Raw genomic sequence first — 20,197 nt, 5'->3', positions numbered from 1 at the left:
ACTGTCTTTGGTTATTGTATTTATCCTCAAAGTTGGAAAATCTCTTTCAAAATCCAGTGAACGTTCATCAAAACTCGTGATGAAAACGTTGTATTTCAAGAGATAAACAAATGTACGCGCCTCAGTATCATAGAGCTAAAGTACTGTACTTAAAACAATGTATTACAGGTTTTGTAAAACAATATACCGGAATATCAACTGTATTGCAGAATAAGACCATAGATAAACTTAAATATATATATATATATATATATACAATTTTAAGCATTCGGCACTTAAGGCCCGAGGGAGTTGGTGTTGATTGAGTTAAACGAGTTCCAGCGCTTTCCGTTTTGCCGCGAATGATTTCTAGGAAGCAAATGCTTTTTGCATCCACCTGCAGTACCGAAGTTAACACTATAATAACTAAGGAGCCTAGGCATTTGCAATATAACTGTAACACGTTCGCTACCGAGGAGCATAGTAGCTATGTCTGATGACACTTGTATTATCATACAGTGAGCCGCTTGGTAGCCAAAGTGTTAATAACAATTATCAGAGACCATCTGGGAACACAAAATGTATTTATGTAATCATGACAGTTTTTATGAACAATTACACACATTACACTTAAGGTTTTCAAACATCGTGGAGTTTTCTCTTACTTTCGCATAATAAGTTATGCTAATTAGAATGGCCGTTATGAATGCAATGTCATCACCAGTAGCTAATGTTAAAGTTTCTAATATTAGTGATATCTAAATCTTTAGGTTTTTAAAGCTGGACTAATGATTATAATACACGTTTTTTCGGTTAAAAATATTGATAATACAACTCAAATCTTGAATATTTCGGCCTCACTGTGGAGTTTTGTCTCTATTGAACAGGGTGTTAAACAAAAACTAATAGAACCGGCAATTAAAGTGAGGGCGAAGCGAGTTATATCGTGGTTGGTGAAGGGTATCCAATCACCGAGCCCAGTGAAACCCTTCATGAATACATTATACAAATGAAACGTCAATATGCGGAAAATCACTCATAGCAGAACACAGATACTAAACTGAGGATGCAATAGAATTTAATACGACAAAAGTACTTGAAACATACTTCAAATACTACTACTTCTATTGCTTCAGTACTTAAAGTACTTGTTAATAGTTTGGAAACTATTATCCAAGAATGGCAAGGTAGAATTACGTCACGTGCTTCCCTGAAGTTGAACCCAAATTTTCAAGTCTATTGCTCATTTCACTCTTTAGATGTCCTACGTACAGATAGACAATCACGCAGAAAAATAATATTTGACTAATGAGTTGTGCCAGCCTACTGAGTGATATAGAAATATCTATAGTCACGTGCTTCCCTGAAGTTGAACCCAAATTTTCAAGTCTATTGCTCATTTCACTCTTTAGATGTCCTACGTACAGATAGACAATCATGCAGAAAAGTAATATTTGACTAATGAGTTGTGCCAGCCTACTGAATGATATAGAAATATCTATAGTCACGTGCTTCCCTGAAGTTGAACCCAAATTTTCAAGTCTATTGCTCATTTCACTCTTTAGATGTCCTACGTACAGATAGACAATCATGCAGAAAAATAATATTTGACTAATGAGTTGTGCCAGCCCACTGAGTGATATAGAAATATCTATAGTCACGTGCTTCCCTGAAGTTGAACCTAAATTTTCAAGTCTATTGCTCATTTCACTCTTTAGATGTCCTATGTACAGATAGACAATCATGCAGAAAAATAATATTTGACTAATGAGTTGTGCCAGCCCACTGAGTGATATAGAAATATCTATAGTCACGTGCTTCCCTGAATTTGAACCCAAATTTTCAAGTCTATTGCTCATTTCACTCTTTAGTGTCCTACGTACAGATAGACAATCACGCAGAAAAGTAATATTTGACTAATGAGTTGTGCCAGCCTACTGAGTGATATATAAATATCTATAGTCACGTGCTTCCCTGAAGTTGAATCCAAATTTTCAAGTCTATTGCTCATTTCACTCTTTAGATTTCCTACGTACAGATAGACAATCACGCAGAAAAGTAATATTTGACTAATGAGCTGTGCCAGCCTACTGAGTGATATAGAAATATCTATAGTCACGTGCATCCCTGAAGTTGAACCCAAATTTTCAAGTCTATTGCTCATTTCACTCTTTAGATGCCCTACGTACAGATAGACAATCATGCAGAAAAGTAATATTTGACTAATGAGTTGTGCCAGCCTACTGAGTGATATAGAAATATCTATAGTCACGTGCTTCCCTGAAGTTGAACCCAAATTTTCAAGTCTATTGCTCATTTCACTCTTTAGATGTCCTACGTACAGATAGACAATCATGCAGAAAAGTAATATTTGACTAATGAGTTGTGCCAGCCTACTGAGTGATATAGAAATATCTATAGTCACGTGCTTCCCTGAAGTTGAACCCAAATTTTCAAGTCTATTGCTCATTTCACTCTTTAGATGTCCTACGTACAGATAGACAATCATGCAGAAAAGTAATATTTGACTAATGAGTTGTGCCAGCCTACTGAGTGATATAGAAATATCTATAGTCACGTGCTTCCCTGAAGTTGAACCCAAATTTTCAAGTCTATTGCTCATTTCACTCTTTAGATGTCCTACGTACAGATAGACAATCATGCAGAAAAGTAATATTTGACTAATGAGTTGTGCCAGCCTACTGAGTGATATAGAAATATCTATAGTCACGTGCTTCCCTGAAGTTGAACCCAAATTTTCAAGTCTATTGCTCATTTCACTCTTTAGATGTCCTACGTACAGATAGACAATCATGCAGAAAAGTAATATTTGACTAATGAGTTGTGCCAGCCTACTGAGTGATATAGAAATATCTATAGTCACGTGCTTCCCTGAAGTTGAACCCAAATTTTCAAGTCTATTGCTCATTTCACTCTTTAGATGTCCTACGTACAGATAGACAATCATGCAGAAAAGTAATATTTGACTAATGAGTTGTGCCAGCCTACTGAGTGATATAGAAATATCTATAGTCACGTGCTTCCCTGAAGTTGAACCCAAATTTTCAAGTCTATTGCTCATTTCACTCTTTAGATGTCCTACGTACAGATAGACAATCATGCAGAAAAGTAATATTTGACTAATGAGTTGTGCCAGCCTACTGAGTGATATAGAAATATCTATAGTCACGTGCTTCCCTGAAGTTGAACCCAAATTTTCAAGTCTATTGCTCATTTCACTCTTTAGATGTCCTACGTACAGATAGACAATCATGCAGAAAAGTAATATTTGACTAATGAGTTGTGCCAGCCTACTGAGTGATATAGGAAATATCTATAGTCCACGTGCTTCCCTGAAGTTCAACCCAAATTTTCAAGTCTATTGCTCATTTCACTCTTTAGATGTCCTACGTACAGATAGACAATCACGCAGAAAAGTAATATTTGACTAATGAGTTGTGCCAGCCTACTGAGTGATATATAAATATCTATAGTCACGTGCTTCCCTGAAGTTGAATCCAAATTTTCAAGTCTATTGCTCATTTCACTCTTTAGATTTCCTACGTACAGATAGACAATCATGCAGAAAAGTAATATTTGACTAATGAGCTGTGCCAGCCTACTGAGTGATATAGAAATATCTATAGTCACGTGCTTCCCTGAAGTTGAACCCAAATTTTCAAGTCTATTGCTCATTTCACTCTTTAGATGTCCTACGTACAGATAGACAATCATGCAGAAAAGTAATATTTGACTAATGAGTTGTGCCAGCCTACTGAGTGATATATAAATATCTATAGTCACGTGCTTCCCTGAAGTTGAACCCAAATTTTCAAGTCTATTGCTCATTTCACTCTTTAGATGTCCTACGTACAGATAGACAATCATGCAGAAAAGTAATATTTGACTAATGAGTTGTGCCAGCCTACTGAGTGATATAGAAATATCTATAGTCACGTGCTTCCCTGAAGTTGAACCCAAATTTTCAAGTCTATTGCTCATTTCACTCTTTAGATGTCCTACGTACAGATAGACAATCATGCAGAAAAGTAATATTTGACTAATGAGTTGTGCCAGCCTACTGAGTGATATAGAAATATCTATAGTCACGTGCTTCCCTGAAGTTGAACCCAAATTTTCAAGTCTATTGCTCATTTCACTCTTTAGATGTCCTACGTACAGATAGACAATCATGCAGAAAAGTAATATTTGACTAATGAGTTGTGCCAGCCTACTGAGTGATATAGAAATATCTATAGTCACGTGCTTCCCTGAAGTTGAACCCAAATTTTCAGGTCTATTGCTCATTTCACTCTTGAGATGTCCTACGTACAGATAGACAATCATCCAGAAAAGTAATATTTGACTAATGAGTTGTGCCAGCCTACTGAGTGATATAGAAATATCTATAGTCACGTGCTTCCCTGAAGTTGAACCCAAATTTTCAAGTCTATTGCTCATTTCACTCTTTAGATGTCCTACGTACAGATAGACAATCATGCAGAAAAGTAATATTTGACTAATGAGTTGTGCCAGCCTACTGAGTGATATAGAAATATCTATAGTCACGTGCTTCCCTGAAGTTGAACCCAAATTTTCAAGTCTATTTCTCATTTCACTCTTTAGATGTCCTACGTACAGATAGACAATCATGCAGAAAAGTAATATTTGACTAATGAGTTGTGCCAGCCTACTGAGTGATATAGAAATATCTATAGTCACGTGCTTCCCTGAAGTTGAACCCAAATTTTCAAGTCTATTGCTCATTTCACTCTTTAGATGTCCTACGTACAGATAGACAATCATGCAGAAAAGTAATATTTGACTAATGAGTTGTGCCAGCCTACTGAGTGCAAAATTCAAATTCTACAGATGTAATCACTCTCAAGATATCTTCCCACTTACTAAATTCGTATTTTATTAATAAATTTGTGTTTTATAGCAGTGTTTAAATAATAAACTTCTACACACAAAGTCACGAAGTGATGGTGTGTGTTAAGGTATGAGGTAGTTAGGATGATTGAATGTACCACATGTTAAAAAGAAGGAAAGTAACAAATAATCCACGATTCTTATTCAATTTTTGTTAGAAAAACACTTAAAAGGCTTTTAAGAGGAGAATTACATATTAATTAAATCTCAAATGCTAGATGTCTGGGCTCTGAGTGACAGTTTATAATGATAAGTTAGTAACATAAGGATCTAAGAAATAAATTTTTAATTTATTTTCAGAGTACAACTCACTTAGATAAGGAGTCTCCATTATTTTGTCTCTTATACTTTAGTGTCAAGATTAATACCCGTGATAAGAGAGATAAGGCATTTAAAGAGAGTTATTCTAAATAAAAACTTACTTTAATACCAATATTTCTCACCTTATAATAATTATTAATTTGCTTAGATAAATTAGCATTCTTCAGTATTTTGAAAGAGACGAGCCAACTCCAAACAAAGAGGTTCTGGTATTCACTGACTGTAAAGAGGATTAAACTTCGTATTAGAGAAGAGATGACAAACAAAGCACATTTAAATTAAATTATCCTATCCTTTATTATTTAACGCTATTTGCATTTTTTCTATATTCCGTCTTTGTGAGACTAACGTGCAGAAAGTTTGAAAGGTACTATTGTATATTGAATTTGATAAATAGCGTTACCGACATATGGCGATACAACGTTTACTATTTTCTGGCTATGAAACAACATGATAATGACTTTATCAATCTTCACCACTCTGAATAGTGTTGGCGAATTAATTATGCGTCCATGACATTAGACCTTTACATGGTTGAAAATATTGTGAGATGACCTTTCAATACGTGATAAAATTAGGTAACGTTATTTAATTACCCAAAGAAAATTTAAAATAACGGTTTTGAGTTAAGTAAGGGACAATGACGAAAAAAGGATGGATTTTACATAATTTCACTTATATATCTGCAAAGAAAGCTTGTACCGAACTTATGCAATAAAATAATCACATGTTTCAATCAATTTTGTACTAATACAGATGCATTGTGAAGAATGTAATTAAACTTTCTCCCAACGAAATGCCCATAGTATCAAAGGCCCTTAATGCAATTATCACCTCAATTTTAGAGAATTGTTCACAAATCTGTCTATTATTTCACTCGTATAACTCTTAAAAATACCTCTTTTTGAAAATTAAAGGTTAATTAGTTCTGATAGAACATTTTAGTTGAGTTTTTATTATTCTTTTAAAAGATTGGCACAATTCAACTGTTAAACTATATTTTAATTATATTTTTTAACGTGCTTACATTTATTTGATCAAACCAGGAGTTGTTTTTTATTTGCCAATGATGGAAGATCGTTGACAAAAGATCACAGCAGGTAACTTGTCGATTATGACTGTACCGTCTGCTCGGATTGTACAGAGATGAGATAGTCTTTTATTTCATGAGCAATCTCCCGCGGTTCCATTACGAATACACCGTTATCTACTTCAATTCACAAAATAGACAATTTTAATGACAATTTTCAACTCCATCTGATCATTGTAAGCCTATTTTTAAAAGATTAGAAATAAATACAGTAATTAACCTTTACATATTTGAACTGGCTGTCTATTCCTTAAAAAAAACTACCTGGCATGGTCCTAAATGAAAATATACACTCGTACAATACCCGCAATAAAAATAAAATTAGTTTTCAGCACTGTCGTTTAAGTTAGTTTTTAAAAAGTCATGTTGTAATGTGTAAGAAAGTGTATAATAAATTAGTTTCCAATATAAACAAATACTCGCAACAGGTATTCCTAAAAAAATTAAATTATTGGCTTTTAAAAAAATCCCTTCTATAGTTTTAATGAATTCCTAGAGCTTTCTGACACAGCTTTTTAATGTAATTTTTTGTCCTGTTATTGTTACCCTTCGATTTTAACCATATGTTTATATTTTTGTTATTATATATGTTATTGTAAATAGTTTGTTGATTATTTAATAGTTTATTAACGATATTGATCCAACTAGAAGGCATCATTTGTAATTTGTAACTGGTTCAGTATCTGTTAAGTCAACTCAAACTATAATTTGCTTCTAAATATTGTGACAAAGAGTAGTATTTCGGCTTATTGACAATGTCTATGCATTTACAATGTCTACGACAATAAAAGAATTTGATTTGATTTAATTTGATTTTTAACGAGATAGAATTTTAGGTTATCTTGAGATTTCAAAATTATATTTAAATATCTGTGTTTAAATAAACACCGATTTATGTAGTTTGTTTTGTAAAAATATTTGTCATTGAATAACAATTTGTAATAAATCAAGTCTTCAATCAGTCAGGCTTAATTTCAGTTTTTATACAAGCAGTTGTCACATCTGTGTTCTTATGTGTATAATAATTGCATGCTATTGTATATTTTGATACACTTTGTTGTATAAAGAAATCTGAATAGTAAAAAATAATAAGCTAGGGCACATTACTAGTACAAACATTCTAAAACTTCGCGTAGCAGAATTGAGGACAATTACAAAATAAACATAACTTGACAATTAACCTAGCAGTTAAAATTACTTTTAAAAACTGACAAAAATAATAAACACTGTGTTTTTAAGTCAAATAGCATAATTCATAAACCTTGTTAGTTTTAAGTAAGTTTTAAGATATTCGTCCAAATAATGCATTATTTGTCAAATTTAAAAAGTCTGTTAGTCTATATGCATGCCGCACAAATGTCAAGCAAGTCATTTCAAATAATTGCACAAATTATTCATTGCAATGCACTGTCTATCGTTTAAACATGTGTTCAGGAACGTTACAATTGTGAAGTAATTATAATTAATTAAAGCCATCATAGTTAGCCTAAAACTGACAACAAAGTTACACTTGAAACCAAAAGCAGTCTGATGCCACAATTCCAGTCAAACTCTCCTGATAATTACTTGGAGTCAGCTGTTTGTTGGTTTCCTCACTTACAGTGAAGCATCATTAATCATTCTCTTCTTCACTTATTCCTTTTTGTTAGAGAAGCCACTCTCTCGCACCTTTCCACTTGAACTACTAGTAACAGTATTGAAGTGTCAAATCAATGACCGATTCTAATCCAATTTTGAGTCAAGTATCACAACTAAGGTGTACTTTTAGATGCTATTTATAGTTTTAATTGTTTAATTTTTTAAGCAATAGTTCAGTATAGGGAGCTAAGATTATGTTCATGTCGAATATCCAAACATGACAATATAAAATATTTATTACTCCCTCATATGAGCATACGTATAGTGCGAAGGTATGATAAAAATCGAACTATGTTTTCTACAAAGAAACTATTCCCACAGTTTAAAATTATTTTTTAACACCATATGTTGTTATAACTTATTTGTTCCTTAATTTGAGATTGCCTCATTGTTTGGAAGCTGTTTTTTTTTTTTACTACTAATTAGTAAATCGATATTATTATAAATTTGAATCAAATACTAAACGTTTTTGAGTCATAATACAAGAGGTTTAGAAAAAGCTCATAATTGCAATACATTAAATGTGCTATAATTATTTTTACGGTTGCATAAGGAAACTGATTATAAACTCACTTAAAAATAATTAATTACGCTCACTTCAACTTTTCAACATGCCTGTTACTTAATTGATCAATGTTGCGAAATCTTAAATTCGGCTTTCTTATAACACCTTTGTAAACATTACTGTTTCTCCCAAAAATCTCAGTAATGTTGTTACAATATTTCGATATAAGTAATGAAAACTTTCACAAATCACCTTCAAAACCATTTCTTAACATCAAAATTTTGCATGAGGACTTTTCATCTACTGAGGTTAAGGATCCCTAAGTCCTAAAACGTCTTTTTGATATCTGAGCAAATAAAAATGCAGAAATCTTATTGTAATAACTGTTTGCAACACCATTTGACCAAGGCCAACCCTATTACACGCATTGAAGAGATCCTGTACAATATTAGGCAGACACATTGACTTCTTACTGGAATGAAATATCTATGTATAATCTTAATAAGTAAAAGTGCATTTTCCTCCTATCAACTTCTTGACGAGAAGAATTCTTGTTCCAGAACCAGCATGATTCGACGAGCCTCTTATACTCCCAGTACCTCACTGATGGGGGCATCTCAGGAACCGCTGATCGTCGTGGAGGAGTCAGGAGGGTTGGAGGAGGAGGAGGAAGACGAAGAAGCGGCTCTGCCCCCGACACCGAGGTCTGGCACCGACTCTCCCCATCTCAACCCCTTTTTGCTCTCTCCGTACAGGGACATGCGCAAACGTTCTCTACCGACCCCCCAGTGTACATCTGGTATCACAGCCAGCCAGGTTAGTTAGTTACAGCTGGAACTCTGGTCTAGTTAACATAGAAAAGCATAGTTAGAATCCTGGCACTACTCATAAATACCAATGTGTGGTCATTTAATTGTGAATCTGTCACGAGCCAAGCATTCAAATAAGGGATTCAACATCTTCAACACAAATCTCTTGGATAATATGGTCTTTAAATACCTTTAAGATATGCACACCACACATTTCCGTCAGTTGTGTGTCTTGTTTGTGTCATGAAGCCAGGATCAACAATCTCAATTCTAGAAATTGTTTACTAGGTTTTCAATGTCATTTACCACCTCACCACAAAGACGTAGCCAGCGAGGGGGTCCAAGGGATCCGGACCCCCTCCCCAAAGGAATTTAGATTTCTTATTTTGGTAACCGATTAAATAGTTCAGTATTACTGACATGTACTGCAGAAAGATCGTTCTCAACAAAGAAACGGGCCAAGAACATTTTAAGAAACAAACTGGGGCCTTACTCTCTGTCCAATACGGGAAAATATTACCTGCCTGGACCCCCCCCCCCCAACCATTGCTCCTGGCTACGTTCTTGCCTCACAATGAAATTACTAGCGTCTATTATATTTCGTATATGTAAAGAAAACGCTGATTTTTTGGTGTATTAGATCTTGAAAATATAGGACCATTAAAAGTTCCAATGCAAGTTTCGGAACAATACAATAAATGCACTGGTTTTAATGAATGCAAATAACAACACTATTCAACAATCACTGACTATTTACACAATTCTAATATGCCTCATACTACTTGTTTGTTTGTTGTGGTGAGCAAACATGTTTGATGTAATATTGAGGTAATATAGGATTTTCCTGAACATTTTGAATTTTTTTATGAAAGTGAAACTTGAATTTATGTTGCAAGAAAAAGGCTCATATTGTTTACATTTTTAATTTTTACATTTCTAAGTTATTGAACCACACTGTCCTGAAGTAAAAATAATATATATATATACAATATGAGCCTTTTTCTTTCAATATAAATTCAAGTTTCACTTTCATAAAAAAATTCAAAATGTTCAGGAAAATTCTATATATATATATATATATATATATATATATATATATATATATATATATATATATATATATAGTTATGGTCCATTCACAAAACATGCAACTTTATCTAATACAGGGTTATGAAGCACAATTTCTTTAACAACAGCATTTTTGTATAAAATTCACTACTTAAATTACATTAATAAAAGATTGTACAGTCGGACTGAAGCTATCCCTGACCTCAGAATACTGTAAACTCCCACAAGCCCACCTTCGATGTATATATATCACGCTAAAGTACGTATTGGTGTGAAGGAAGACGTGGAGAAATTTATTGTGAAACTCCTGAGAGTCCCGTCCGGTCTAGAACTGCCTCTGCACTGAGTGAAGTTAGGTTATATTCATATTAATGTCGGCCGGACCAAATTGGACACTAGGTCGTTAGATAAATCTTTAGTATAACCGTAACTACTGAAGTAAGGAATATAACTCTGTTTTATAAATTATGTTTTCTTTAAATTAATAAAATATTATTATCATCTTATCAGTCATTTTTATATAAACAGTGAAGTTACTAACATATAAAAACTCCAAGAGCCCAACCTAACCTAAGTTTGGTTACTTCAAGAGTATACAAGAATTCATATGACTTTGATTCTTTGTACTTATTAATATAAATGTTACTGCTGCAAGTTCAAGGGTAATCAATAAATGAGTTTAACGTCTAGATGAGATTCATAAAATAAATTCGCAACACAGGATCAAAGACAACAATTTCATTAAAAATTGAGAAGGAATATTGACAGTGATTCCTTTGAAGTCAGTTTTTCACCAAACAAAACCTGTGCTCTATCAAATAATACTTTTTACTGCTCAGAGGCAAATTCAATTTAGGAGTTAACTCGAGCATCTCATGTAACCTCAAGTTTGAAGCAACAGAGTGGAAGTGGAACTTGATCACATTCCTTCAACTAAAACGTTCAGTCAATAAAGTTGGACGGAATCCAAACTCGCTCCTTATCTTTTCGCTATCTCCCTCCAATTCTTTTTACTAAACAGCATCTCTGGTTATGGTAGCAATTTACTTTCGTTAATCAAAATCAACACTTCTTCGGTCAAATATATTTACTCTGAAAAACTATTTTTGACTATTTTTTTTAATTCAGAATCGATATTAATAATGTGGTTTAATTATCCCTTTTAATATGTATGATCAAAATACAGTGTGATGAATTTATGGTTAGAGATGTAGCCTCGAAAAGTGTTTTATAATAAATAACATAATATGGATAAACTTTTAACACTTTTAAACTTTTATTTTCTTATACGATGTACATTTCGGAATCATTGATTCCATCTTCAGGTACCAAATAAGGTTAAGTTAATTGTAAAATAAATAATTAAAATCAATTTGTCATGTGTTTTTTACTACCTTGGTGGCTAAATGTGTTGTATTTAATTTTATATGAGATCATTGTTTAGTGATAACATTTAAATAACACCGGCCATACATACACTAACATCGAAAACAATCTTGAAATTTTACACACAAGCAAAAAAAGTCGCTTATTATCTACTTTAGAACATTTTGAAATTTACAAAAGTGCCAAAATTAATCATAATATATTATTAAATGACAAAGACTTTCTAACAAAAAATTTATTATTCGATAGACTTTTAAACAATATACAATGATCTCACATAAAATTAAATACAACAAATTTAGCCACCAAGGTAGTAAAAAACACATGACAAATTGATTTTAATTATTTATTTTACAATTAACTTAACCTTATTTTGTACCTGAAGATGGAATCAATGATGCCGAAATGTACATCGTATAAGAAAGGAAATAAAAGTTTAAAAGTGTTAAAAGTTTATCCATATTATGGAATTTATGGTGTTTCTGTACGGTGTGTGTATTGTATATCTCTCTACATCACATCCTCCTTTGCATACAAAGTAAGATTTATAAAAAATGTTTCATTACAGTGAATAACAGACAACTAAAACCTACAGTAAAATGTTCTTAATATGTTTATCTTAAGCACCAAAGACTAAATTCTGGTTTGTAGTAGATAAAAGCCAAATCAACCACCAATGACTTGATAGTTGATAGAACGATATTTTTACTGTTTCCATATCAATCTGTGCACTTTTAGAAATTAGGTTCTTAAAGTTATCTCTCAGTGCCAATGGTTCTGGAGAACATTATTAGAAACAGGAAATTAATAACGTCAAATCGGTCCGTCCTCCTGGGTGGCTATTATCAGTGGCCACTTTTAGTAGGAGACGTGAAAGCGCATATCATTAATGAGATCTTTTTGCTGATTTTGTTGGGCCGAACAGCAACTTGGTGTTACAGTCATTTGTGCCGCGTAGAGTTGTGTCTTTCTGCCCTACTCATTTATTCCACATCAGGTTGGGCCTTTAATACTTGCCACAATCGTTCATTCTATAAGTGCTTAAACTTTGTTTTCTTTTTCGTCAGTGCACTATGACTGACTAACTATTGTCACCCACACGAAATAGTCTCATGGTATTTCAGGCGGTGTTGTTATATCACCGCTGTCTACCAACTTACCACGCTATGATGTATCAAATTTGAGCCTTTTTGAATATTGAAGCCGAATACTTCACATCACTGCTGTCTCGATCTCTTTTCAATTTATCTATATCAGGATGAGTACGTTTACCCCACAACTAGTGAAAACGATCTCGTTTATTTCGTTTGGTAAAATGAAACAGTGGCCGCAAGTTGAGGACATCTCTCACATCACGACATAGTAGAACAATCTTTTTCATGGAGAGTCCTCATAAAATAACAATAACATCAAATCCTGAGAGGAAGATAACTCCAATAACCTTTATTTAGAAGTAGATGTACAAGGAAATAATGTCCCGTCTTACGCTTCAAATTAATTAACAATTTTTGTTCATATGCCAAGTCTTAATAAAGTTTTTATTGTAGCAGTATTAGGTTTTTCAACTTTTTACCTACAGAAATAAAAGAACTCCCTCTTCATTCGCTTAAAAAGATACGTTAAAAATAAACCAACGGAAAACTGTTTACACTCCATACAAGACTTTTTATACTAAGGTTTTAATTGTAATTTGTTGATTTTTATTCGTTGGATTGTTGTTTGTTGATTGTTATTGGCTAATTTTTATTGGTTAATTGTGTTTTGGTTATTATTTTGCTTTTACCAATGTTAACGCTATATCTATTGTTTTATATGTATATATTACAACTGTATATATATATATATATATATATATATATATATATATATGTATGTATGTATGTATGTATTACAGAAAATTATTCATATGTCAAAACTTTAGTATTAGTATTGATTAGTATTTAGTGTAAAAGGATAGTTTTAATACAATAACTGAAACTATCTTTAAGAAAAAACATGACGGATGCCTGTACTTAAAAGTTATTTGGCAATAAATGATTTGATTTGATTACGTAATATTCCAAATCCGATTCTTAACACAAGGAGGATACTTATTCAACTATTCTTCTTAATGAAATGATTTCATATTCATTGATAGATGTCTAAGTTAAGTCTGAACATTATGGAAATAATTCACACTTTAGTAATGTGATTATGTTTAGGTACGGCGCCTGTCTGAGCAGGGAGGTGCTGAGGGCAAGGGCCCGTCTCCCATGGAAGCCGCCTTCCTAGCTACTCTCTCCCAGGCCCCAGTCCCGCAGGCCGGGGGTCGACGTCACTCCGTAGTCACCATCTCCCGAGCTCCGCCCACGTCCGTCATCTTCGGTCGGAACAGACGAGAGTCCATCGCAGCCTTCCCTGGAGGACTGCCACGCCGCGACTCCTCATCCAGCATCACAGGTAGCAACTTCAATCTTCAGCTGGACATCATGGATGACATTGCAGAGATCAAAGCTGCTCGGAAGGTCCGGTTAAAAATGTGGCAGAACGACAACCAAGATAAGGTGTGCGAGGTGCAACCACTTGAAGGAGGGCCATCATCCAGATATCATCAGCAGAACCCAGGATCGTCCAGGAGGTATTCTGATGTAACGGGTATTTCCGCTATACCTCCTCCCATTCCTCCCCGGAGGAGAGCCTCCGAAATGCCGCAAGTCCGGAGGGATTCCACACCACCCCCTTCTATTTTGGGTAAAGGAATCGTTTGTTCGAACACAGATCTGATTTCGATGCTGTCCTCTCTGACCTCGTCAGCACAAGAGATTCACAATCTCTGCAAGCTGGAAGGTGTCAAGCCAACTGCACTGGACATGAAGCGATCTAGACTGAAGGGATCGAGATCAAACAGTTTTGACATATCACTCTTGCCAGAGGGCAAAGGTCCATCAGTTGACAAGACAGAAAATGAAGCTTCCAATTGGTTTATCAGGAGGCACCAACCGATGGCCAACAAAAGTTGTCTCAGTAAGGAGGAGGACAGGAAAGCAAAGGCTATTGTAACTTTTGCAGATGAGAAGTTAAAAACATCTTTGGCTGAGAAGAAAAAAGATGAAGACATCAAAACTAAGAATGATCAGAAAAGATCAACAGAGAAAGTTCTGTGGGACAAACCATCAGGATCTGTAGTGGACCCACAGGTGATAGGAAGTGCAATCGAGGAATATCTTAACCAGAAAGGATCAGAAACAGGAGTATCGTCTGTAATAAAAGATGAGCCAACACCTTCCAATCCAAGCAAAACCTCTAAGACATCATGGTTTGGATCCTCAACAAAAAATAAACCCGCAGAGGAGGAGGGAACATCAGCCTCATGTGATAACTCCATTTGTTCCACGTTAAAAGACCTTTTTGTAAAATAGCTCTAAATGATCCCTCAACAAAAGAGGGAAATGATAACTTTTCTACAGATTATTTCAATGTTTTATTGCAGGTATTATTCAGCAATCAAATCTTAAAACTATTATGTTGTCGTATATTTCAAGTTTTTCCTATTCAAATATCTTTTTGATCTTTTGGCTCTTAAAACGGGAAGTAGTGGAAGATTCAATGCACAGTTCTAAAATAGAATCAGTAATAATAAATACTGAGAATAAATAAAAACATTTAGTATGAAGAGTTTCTAATTATGTTTCCAAAACCTTATTCACCTTTTAGTAGATAGACAAATTAACATGAAACAATCAAACCTCAATTGTTTTAAACACATATGTTTACAATGACAGCAACAATTCCTACATTTTAAACAAATATAATTAACTAAATGTAAAAGTTTTAATAAAATTGTTAACTAAAAAATCTTTACAATAAACATTTAGTTAAATATTGATCTTTGCAAATAAAATACAAATATTAAAGTTTAACTTAAAAAAGCAACATTTTATTATTATGATTAGTCTGGTTTATAATTTAAGGTAAACAATATATGAACACCTAAAATATAAGATAAATTATGAAAGAAAAGATATTTTAAAGTAAGGAATGTACACAGTTCCAATGTCTTAGAAAGAAAGTTTATTTCTAGACAAATATTGTCATTATTCAATGTTTCACTATTACTGTTATAATTATCATCTAGATCTCTTATAGTTTGTTACAGAATCATTGCTGTTAAATATTTTTTATAATTATCTGTAGCTGGGAATCTTACTTGTTGTCATAATTTCTTTCAACATAATCTTACACAGTGACTCAGATGTTTTGCACTGATTAGAACATTTTTACAAACATTGTACCAATTGTTAAGCAATATTTTATTAATGTTCTAGATGTATACAAAGCGTAATAAGTCTAAAATGATTTTATGAACTAAATTATTCCATTTCACATTGTTATTTATACACTAGCACTTCTATCACATATGTTAGTTTTAGACCTATAGTATATGAATCTTTGAATTATTATTTTTATAAATATATCCCTAGTGTTGTAATTTTGATTATTCTTATGCAACCCACAAATTAAATAGTAGTTTTATGTACTCTTCGTGGAATAAACTATGAGAATGTCCTGTTTTAAAAATAGAATTTTTCTGAACAATAATTTAAAACAAAGCATATTAGTCTTGAAATACAAAACTGCAAAAACAAATACTATACAGATGTAACTGAGAACTGAGGGATGAGTGATGAGGGGTATTATTATGTATTTTATTAGATTCAAGTACAATAAATAAAAAGTAAGTAATATTAATTTTTTAATTCTTGCATATATATATATGAATTATAATTTAAAACACTGCATACTTAACATTTGCTAAATAAGAGTATATTTTTATTACAATTTTAAATTTTCTTTTCTAGATATTTTCTTACTCTAGAAAAGAACAGCGAACTCTAAACTGCGGTTGCAGAGAAGGTTGATGTAAGAAGTGATATTCCCTACTTGACAGTAACTTACTCTATGCTTTCAAGACTATAAATGTAAGTGAATTGTGGTTAAATTAATTAAACATATGACTTTTACTGTCATAAAGCTATGTTTACACAGAAAAGTTGATTACATTTAAAAGGCTGTAGAAGTTAATTAAACCCTTAATCTATAAAAATCCTTACATTTGCAATAAAAATGTTCTGTTTATTAATTGAGATAAAAACTTTCCTATCTTTTAAGTTGTAACAAACAATACATATCTATAAAATTTTATTGAAACCGGTTAACACTGTGACCAGCAAAATAACATTTTAAATTTCACTTTAACATTAATTTTGATTGGTTGAAAACTACACAGTAATGCACCAATGGCGCAGTGTAGCGGGTGCAGCGGTTATCGCAAGATAACCAGATCAAGCAACGTCGAGCATGACTGCTGCTTGGATAGGTGACCGCTGAGCGATCCTGTCCTTGCAAGCAGCCCACCTGCCCGGCCATTGGTGGTGGTTCGGAAGTCACCTATAAGCCGTTGGGCCCCAGGTTAAGTGTTAGAGTGTTAGAGAGGGCTTTTTAGCCCTAACTTCGCCTGGTAAAATAAGATATTCTTTACTCTTTTTACTTTTTCCTTTTACACAGTGGATGTGAACTGGTTATTAAAATTCGAGTACTTAGGTATAAAATATTTTTAATTGCTACATAAGTGAATGCTTTGTATCAATATTTATTACTGTATTTTAAGAGATAGTACAGAAAATTGTCTAAAACTAAAAAATTGTCAAACGTTTTAGGTAACTTATATGTATAATTTGTGACCATAGGCAGGCCCGTACTCAGACCGGTTTTTTAAGACAATTTTACCGAGGCCTGTGGTGTGCCCCCCTATGTCTATTTGAAGGGACCTTGTTGACAGATGGTGTGTTGATGGGACTTGGCGGGCCCTACCAAATATCTTCTCCAGGGTCCGCCAAAGCTGAGTACTGCCCTGACCATAGGTCCTTGTACACAATAAATTGAATTTATATCTTGATATGTATTGGAGAGGTTGAATCTTTTAACAGAATAACCTCAACAAGTAAAGGGAGTTATAATGCAGTGCCTGTATGTATGTCTAATTGCACCAAATTTGTTTATTCTATCAGTTGTATGATTTCAATCTTGTATATTTGTAACATAATACAATGTTTTCAATTTAACATACTTAAAATTGCATTATCAATTTTAAGAATAATTAATTTTACCTTTAGTGCCAGACATGTTGATGAAATAAAATATTTAATATTACATTCATAGGCGTGTGCAGGACTTCAGTAGTGGTGGTGCAATTCAGATTAACTGAGTCTTTTAATGAGTGATACATTTAATCTAACTAACAAAGTATAATGCTAGTAGGTATACTAACCAGTTTATGTAATGAATGTAAACAACTTTGGGATTTAGAATTTTTTATTTACAACCAAGTACACAGAAACATTAATAGAAACTCAGTGTAAGTTTTATCAATGTGTACTGTAAACAAATCAAGATAAAAAAAGGTTAGAGTTTATATTTTGTGGTTCAAATAGGTAGTCAATGTCAAGACCAAAGTAACACACATCTCTTAAACGGCAAGTATTAGACATTGATGTTTCACGTTACTTTATAGTCATCTGACAGTCGAATGAAAGAAGATGTCAATTCACAGCCGGTTCTTGTTCGACAAACGTAATCATCAAGTTTTCTAAACGATCATGACGCATCATAGATCTGAGCTTTGATTTCATGACGCCTTTGTGAAAACTGTGTGAACCTTTTTGGAACTTCAATAACCAGTCAATCCATTTCAAAACAACTTGTTGAAAATGTGTATAAGTTTAGCCATTCTACTCTGATTTCAACAACTTAAATTCTGCCGTTAGTTCTGCAGAATTGACATTGACTTGTTTTGTGTAAATTTTAATATCTTCATTTTTACACTTGAAACAGTCATTAATATTTAATCCCACCACTTTTATCCTGTAGCGGAGATCACTTTTTTTATTTCTTGATCAAATTAAGTATTCAGATTTTCTACAAGGGAGTCCAAAACAGGGTAATAAGTAAAAAAATAAATTCTTTTTTATTGTGTGCGTGTAGAAAAGGGAGGAAGGGCAACTAGTGTCTTCTAATAAGACTGATACTCGTACTTCTATGAACATTTGGAATTTCAATATCTAGTGTGCCGGTATTATACATTTCCTTTGCTTTGATAAAGATGTCCTCAAATTGTTCTTCACTATTTCTCACCTCCACCAAAGCAAGATATAGGCTTTCAATACCATAAACTGCTTGGAAATGGTTTTTTTATGTTTTTGCAGGGCTTTATTCACTTTCACAACAAGCTGAAGTACGGGATGTATAGTTTGCAAAGATGAAATAAAACTAAAAGATATCACCTGTAGCAAAATACCTTTACCAGTAGCCCTAACTTTTGAACAAGTACTAGTTTCTAGGCTCCATACACTATTCAATGGTTTCACGTTAGGAACATAAATTACAGACACTGTGTCTGAATGGCAGTCTCATCTAGTGTCTGAAAGTGATTTCAGTAGCTTTAGTTTAATGTAGGTTGTTTGATTATGTCTTTTAAGACCTCATGCCTCTTTGGACTATCTTCAGTAAAGTTACAAACTATCAGTACTATTCTAAAGAAGTAAAAAATAATTGGATTCTCCTCATTATTTTGTGTAGGCACTAACCAAGGCAAAGTTTAAACAATGTGCATAACAGAGAACATAAATAACATACATAATGGACGGATTGACTTCTTTAAATCTAGCGTGTACTCCGGTGAATTCACCTGCCATTGCTGAAGCCTCATCAAGCACACAAAAATAATATCTTTCCACAGCACACCTATTTATTACAATGACCATTGATGATACATTTTGTATATGTGGTAAATATTTTGTGAAATGAAAGTTAATTATATCAATATATGAATTGGCTATTAAATAGTACTGACAAAAAAATCACATTCTGCACAAACCTCTGCTGGAAACGCCTATGATTACATTATATGTCCAATAAGTTTTTATCAAAACTATGGAACAATCTGTGTACTCTCTCTGCTACAATAATGAAGAGCCCCTACTTCAGTGTAATATATTTTGCTTTTCAAAACAGTATTTTACAAATTGTGATTCAAATAATAAACTTTAAAATATAAAAATCAAAACCAGACTGAATGGAATAGCCACTGGCAGGGAGGATTGAAGCATATAATTTTACCAACTCAATCACATTCCTTGACATACAAAATGTAAGGTACCGTATTGTAGAAAACCGTATGTGTAATGGAAGATAAGAAAACAATACTACATTAACATGAGTTCAGAAAGACTTTTCATTCTTCCTTTGTTAGTTTTTGAGGGTGCATACGAATCATCAACTTTTGATAGTTTACAAGTAATTTATTGATAAGTATAAGTGTTTGTCTATGGTGCTGAGATAACATAGTGTATATATTGTATATAGAATAGATAAACCTTCTATTTACAATAATGTATATTCAGTATTGTATATTCTCTAGGCAGAATATAATTT

The 20,197-nt window shown here is 33.1% G+C and overlaps 1 protein-coding gene across 1 annotated transcript in view; it reads left to right on the top strand.

Annotated features, from left to right (window-relative positions):
- LOC124361553 overlaps window positions 1-17,097 on the top strand; it is a 148,509-nt gene extending 131,412 nt beyond the window's left edge. The window contains exons 5-6 of the mRNA XM_046815614.1: window positions 9,026-9,281; window positions 13,930-17,097. Coding sequence (XP_046671570.1) covers window positions 9,026-9,281; window positions 13,930-15,126 — 1,453 coding nt within the window. The 3' untranslated portion in view covers window positions 15,127-17,097. The remainder of the gene's footprint in view (window positions 1-9,025; window positions 9,282-13,929) is intronic.
- Window positions 17,098-20,197: the final 3,100 nt, after the last annotated feature.

The sequence above is a fragment of the Homalodisca vitripennis genome, chromosome 4 (assembly GCF_021130785.1).
Source record: "Homalodisca vitripennis isolate AUS2020 chromosome 4, UT_GWSS_2.1, whole genome shotgun sequence".
In the NCBI taxonomy this organism is placed as follows: Eukaryota; Metazoa; Arthropoda; class Insecta; order Hemiptera; family Cicadellidae; genus Homalodisca; species Homalodisca vitripennis.
The sequence above is the reverse complement of the archived record's forward strand: the minus strand, read 5'-3'. Positions and strand labels throughout refer to the sequence as shown.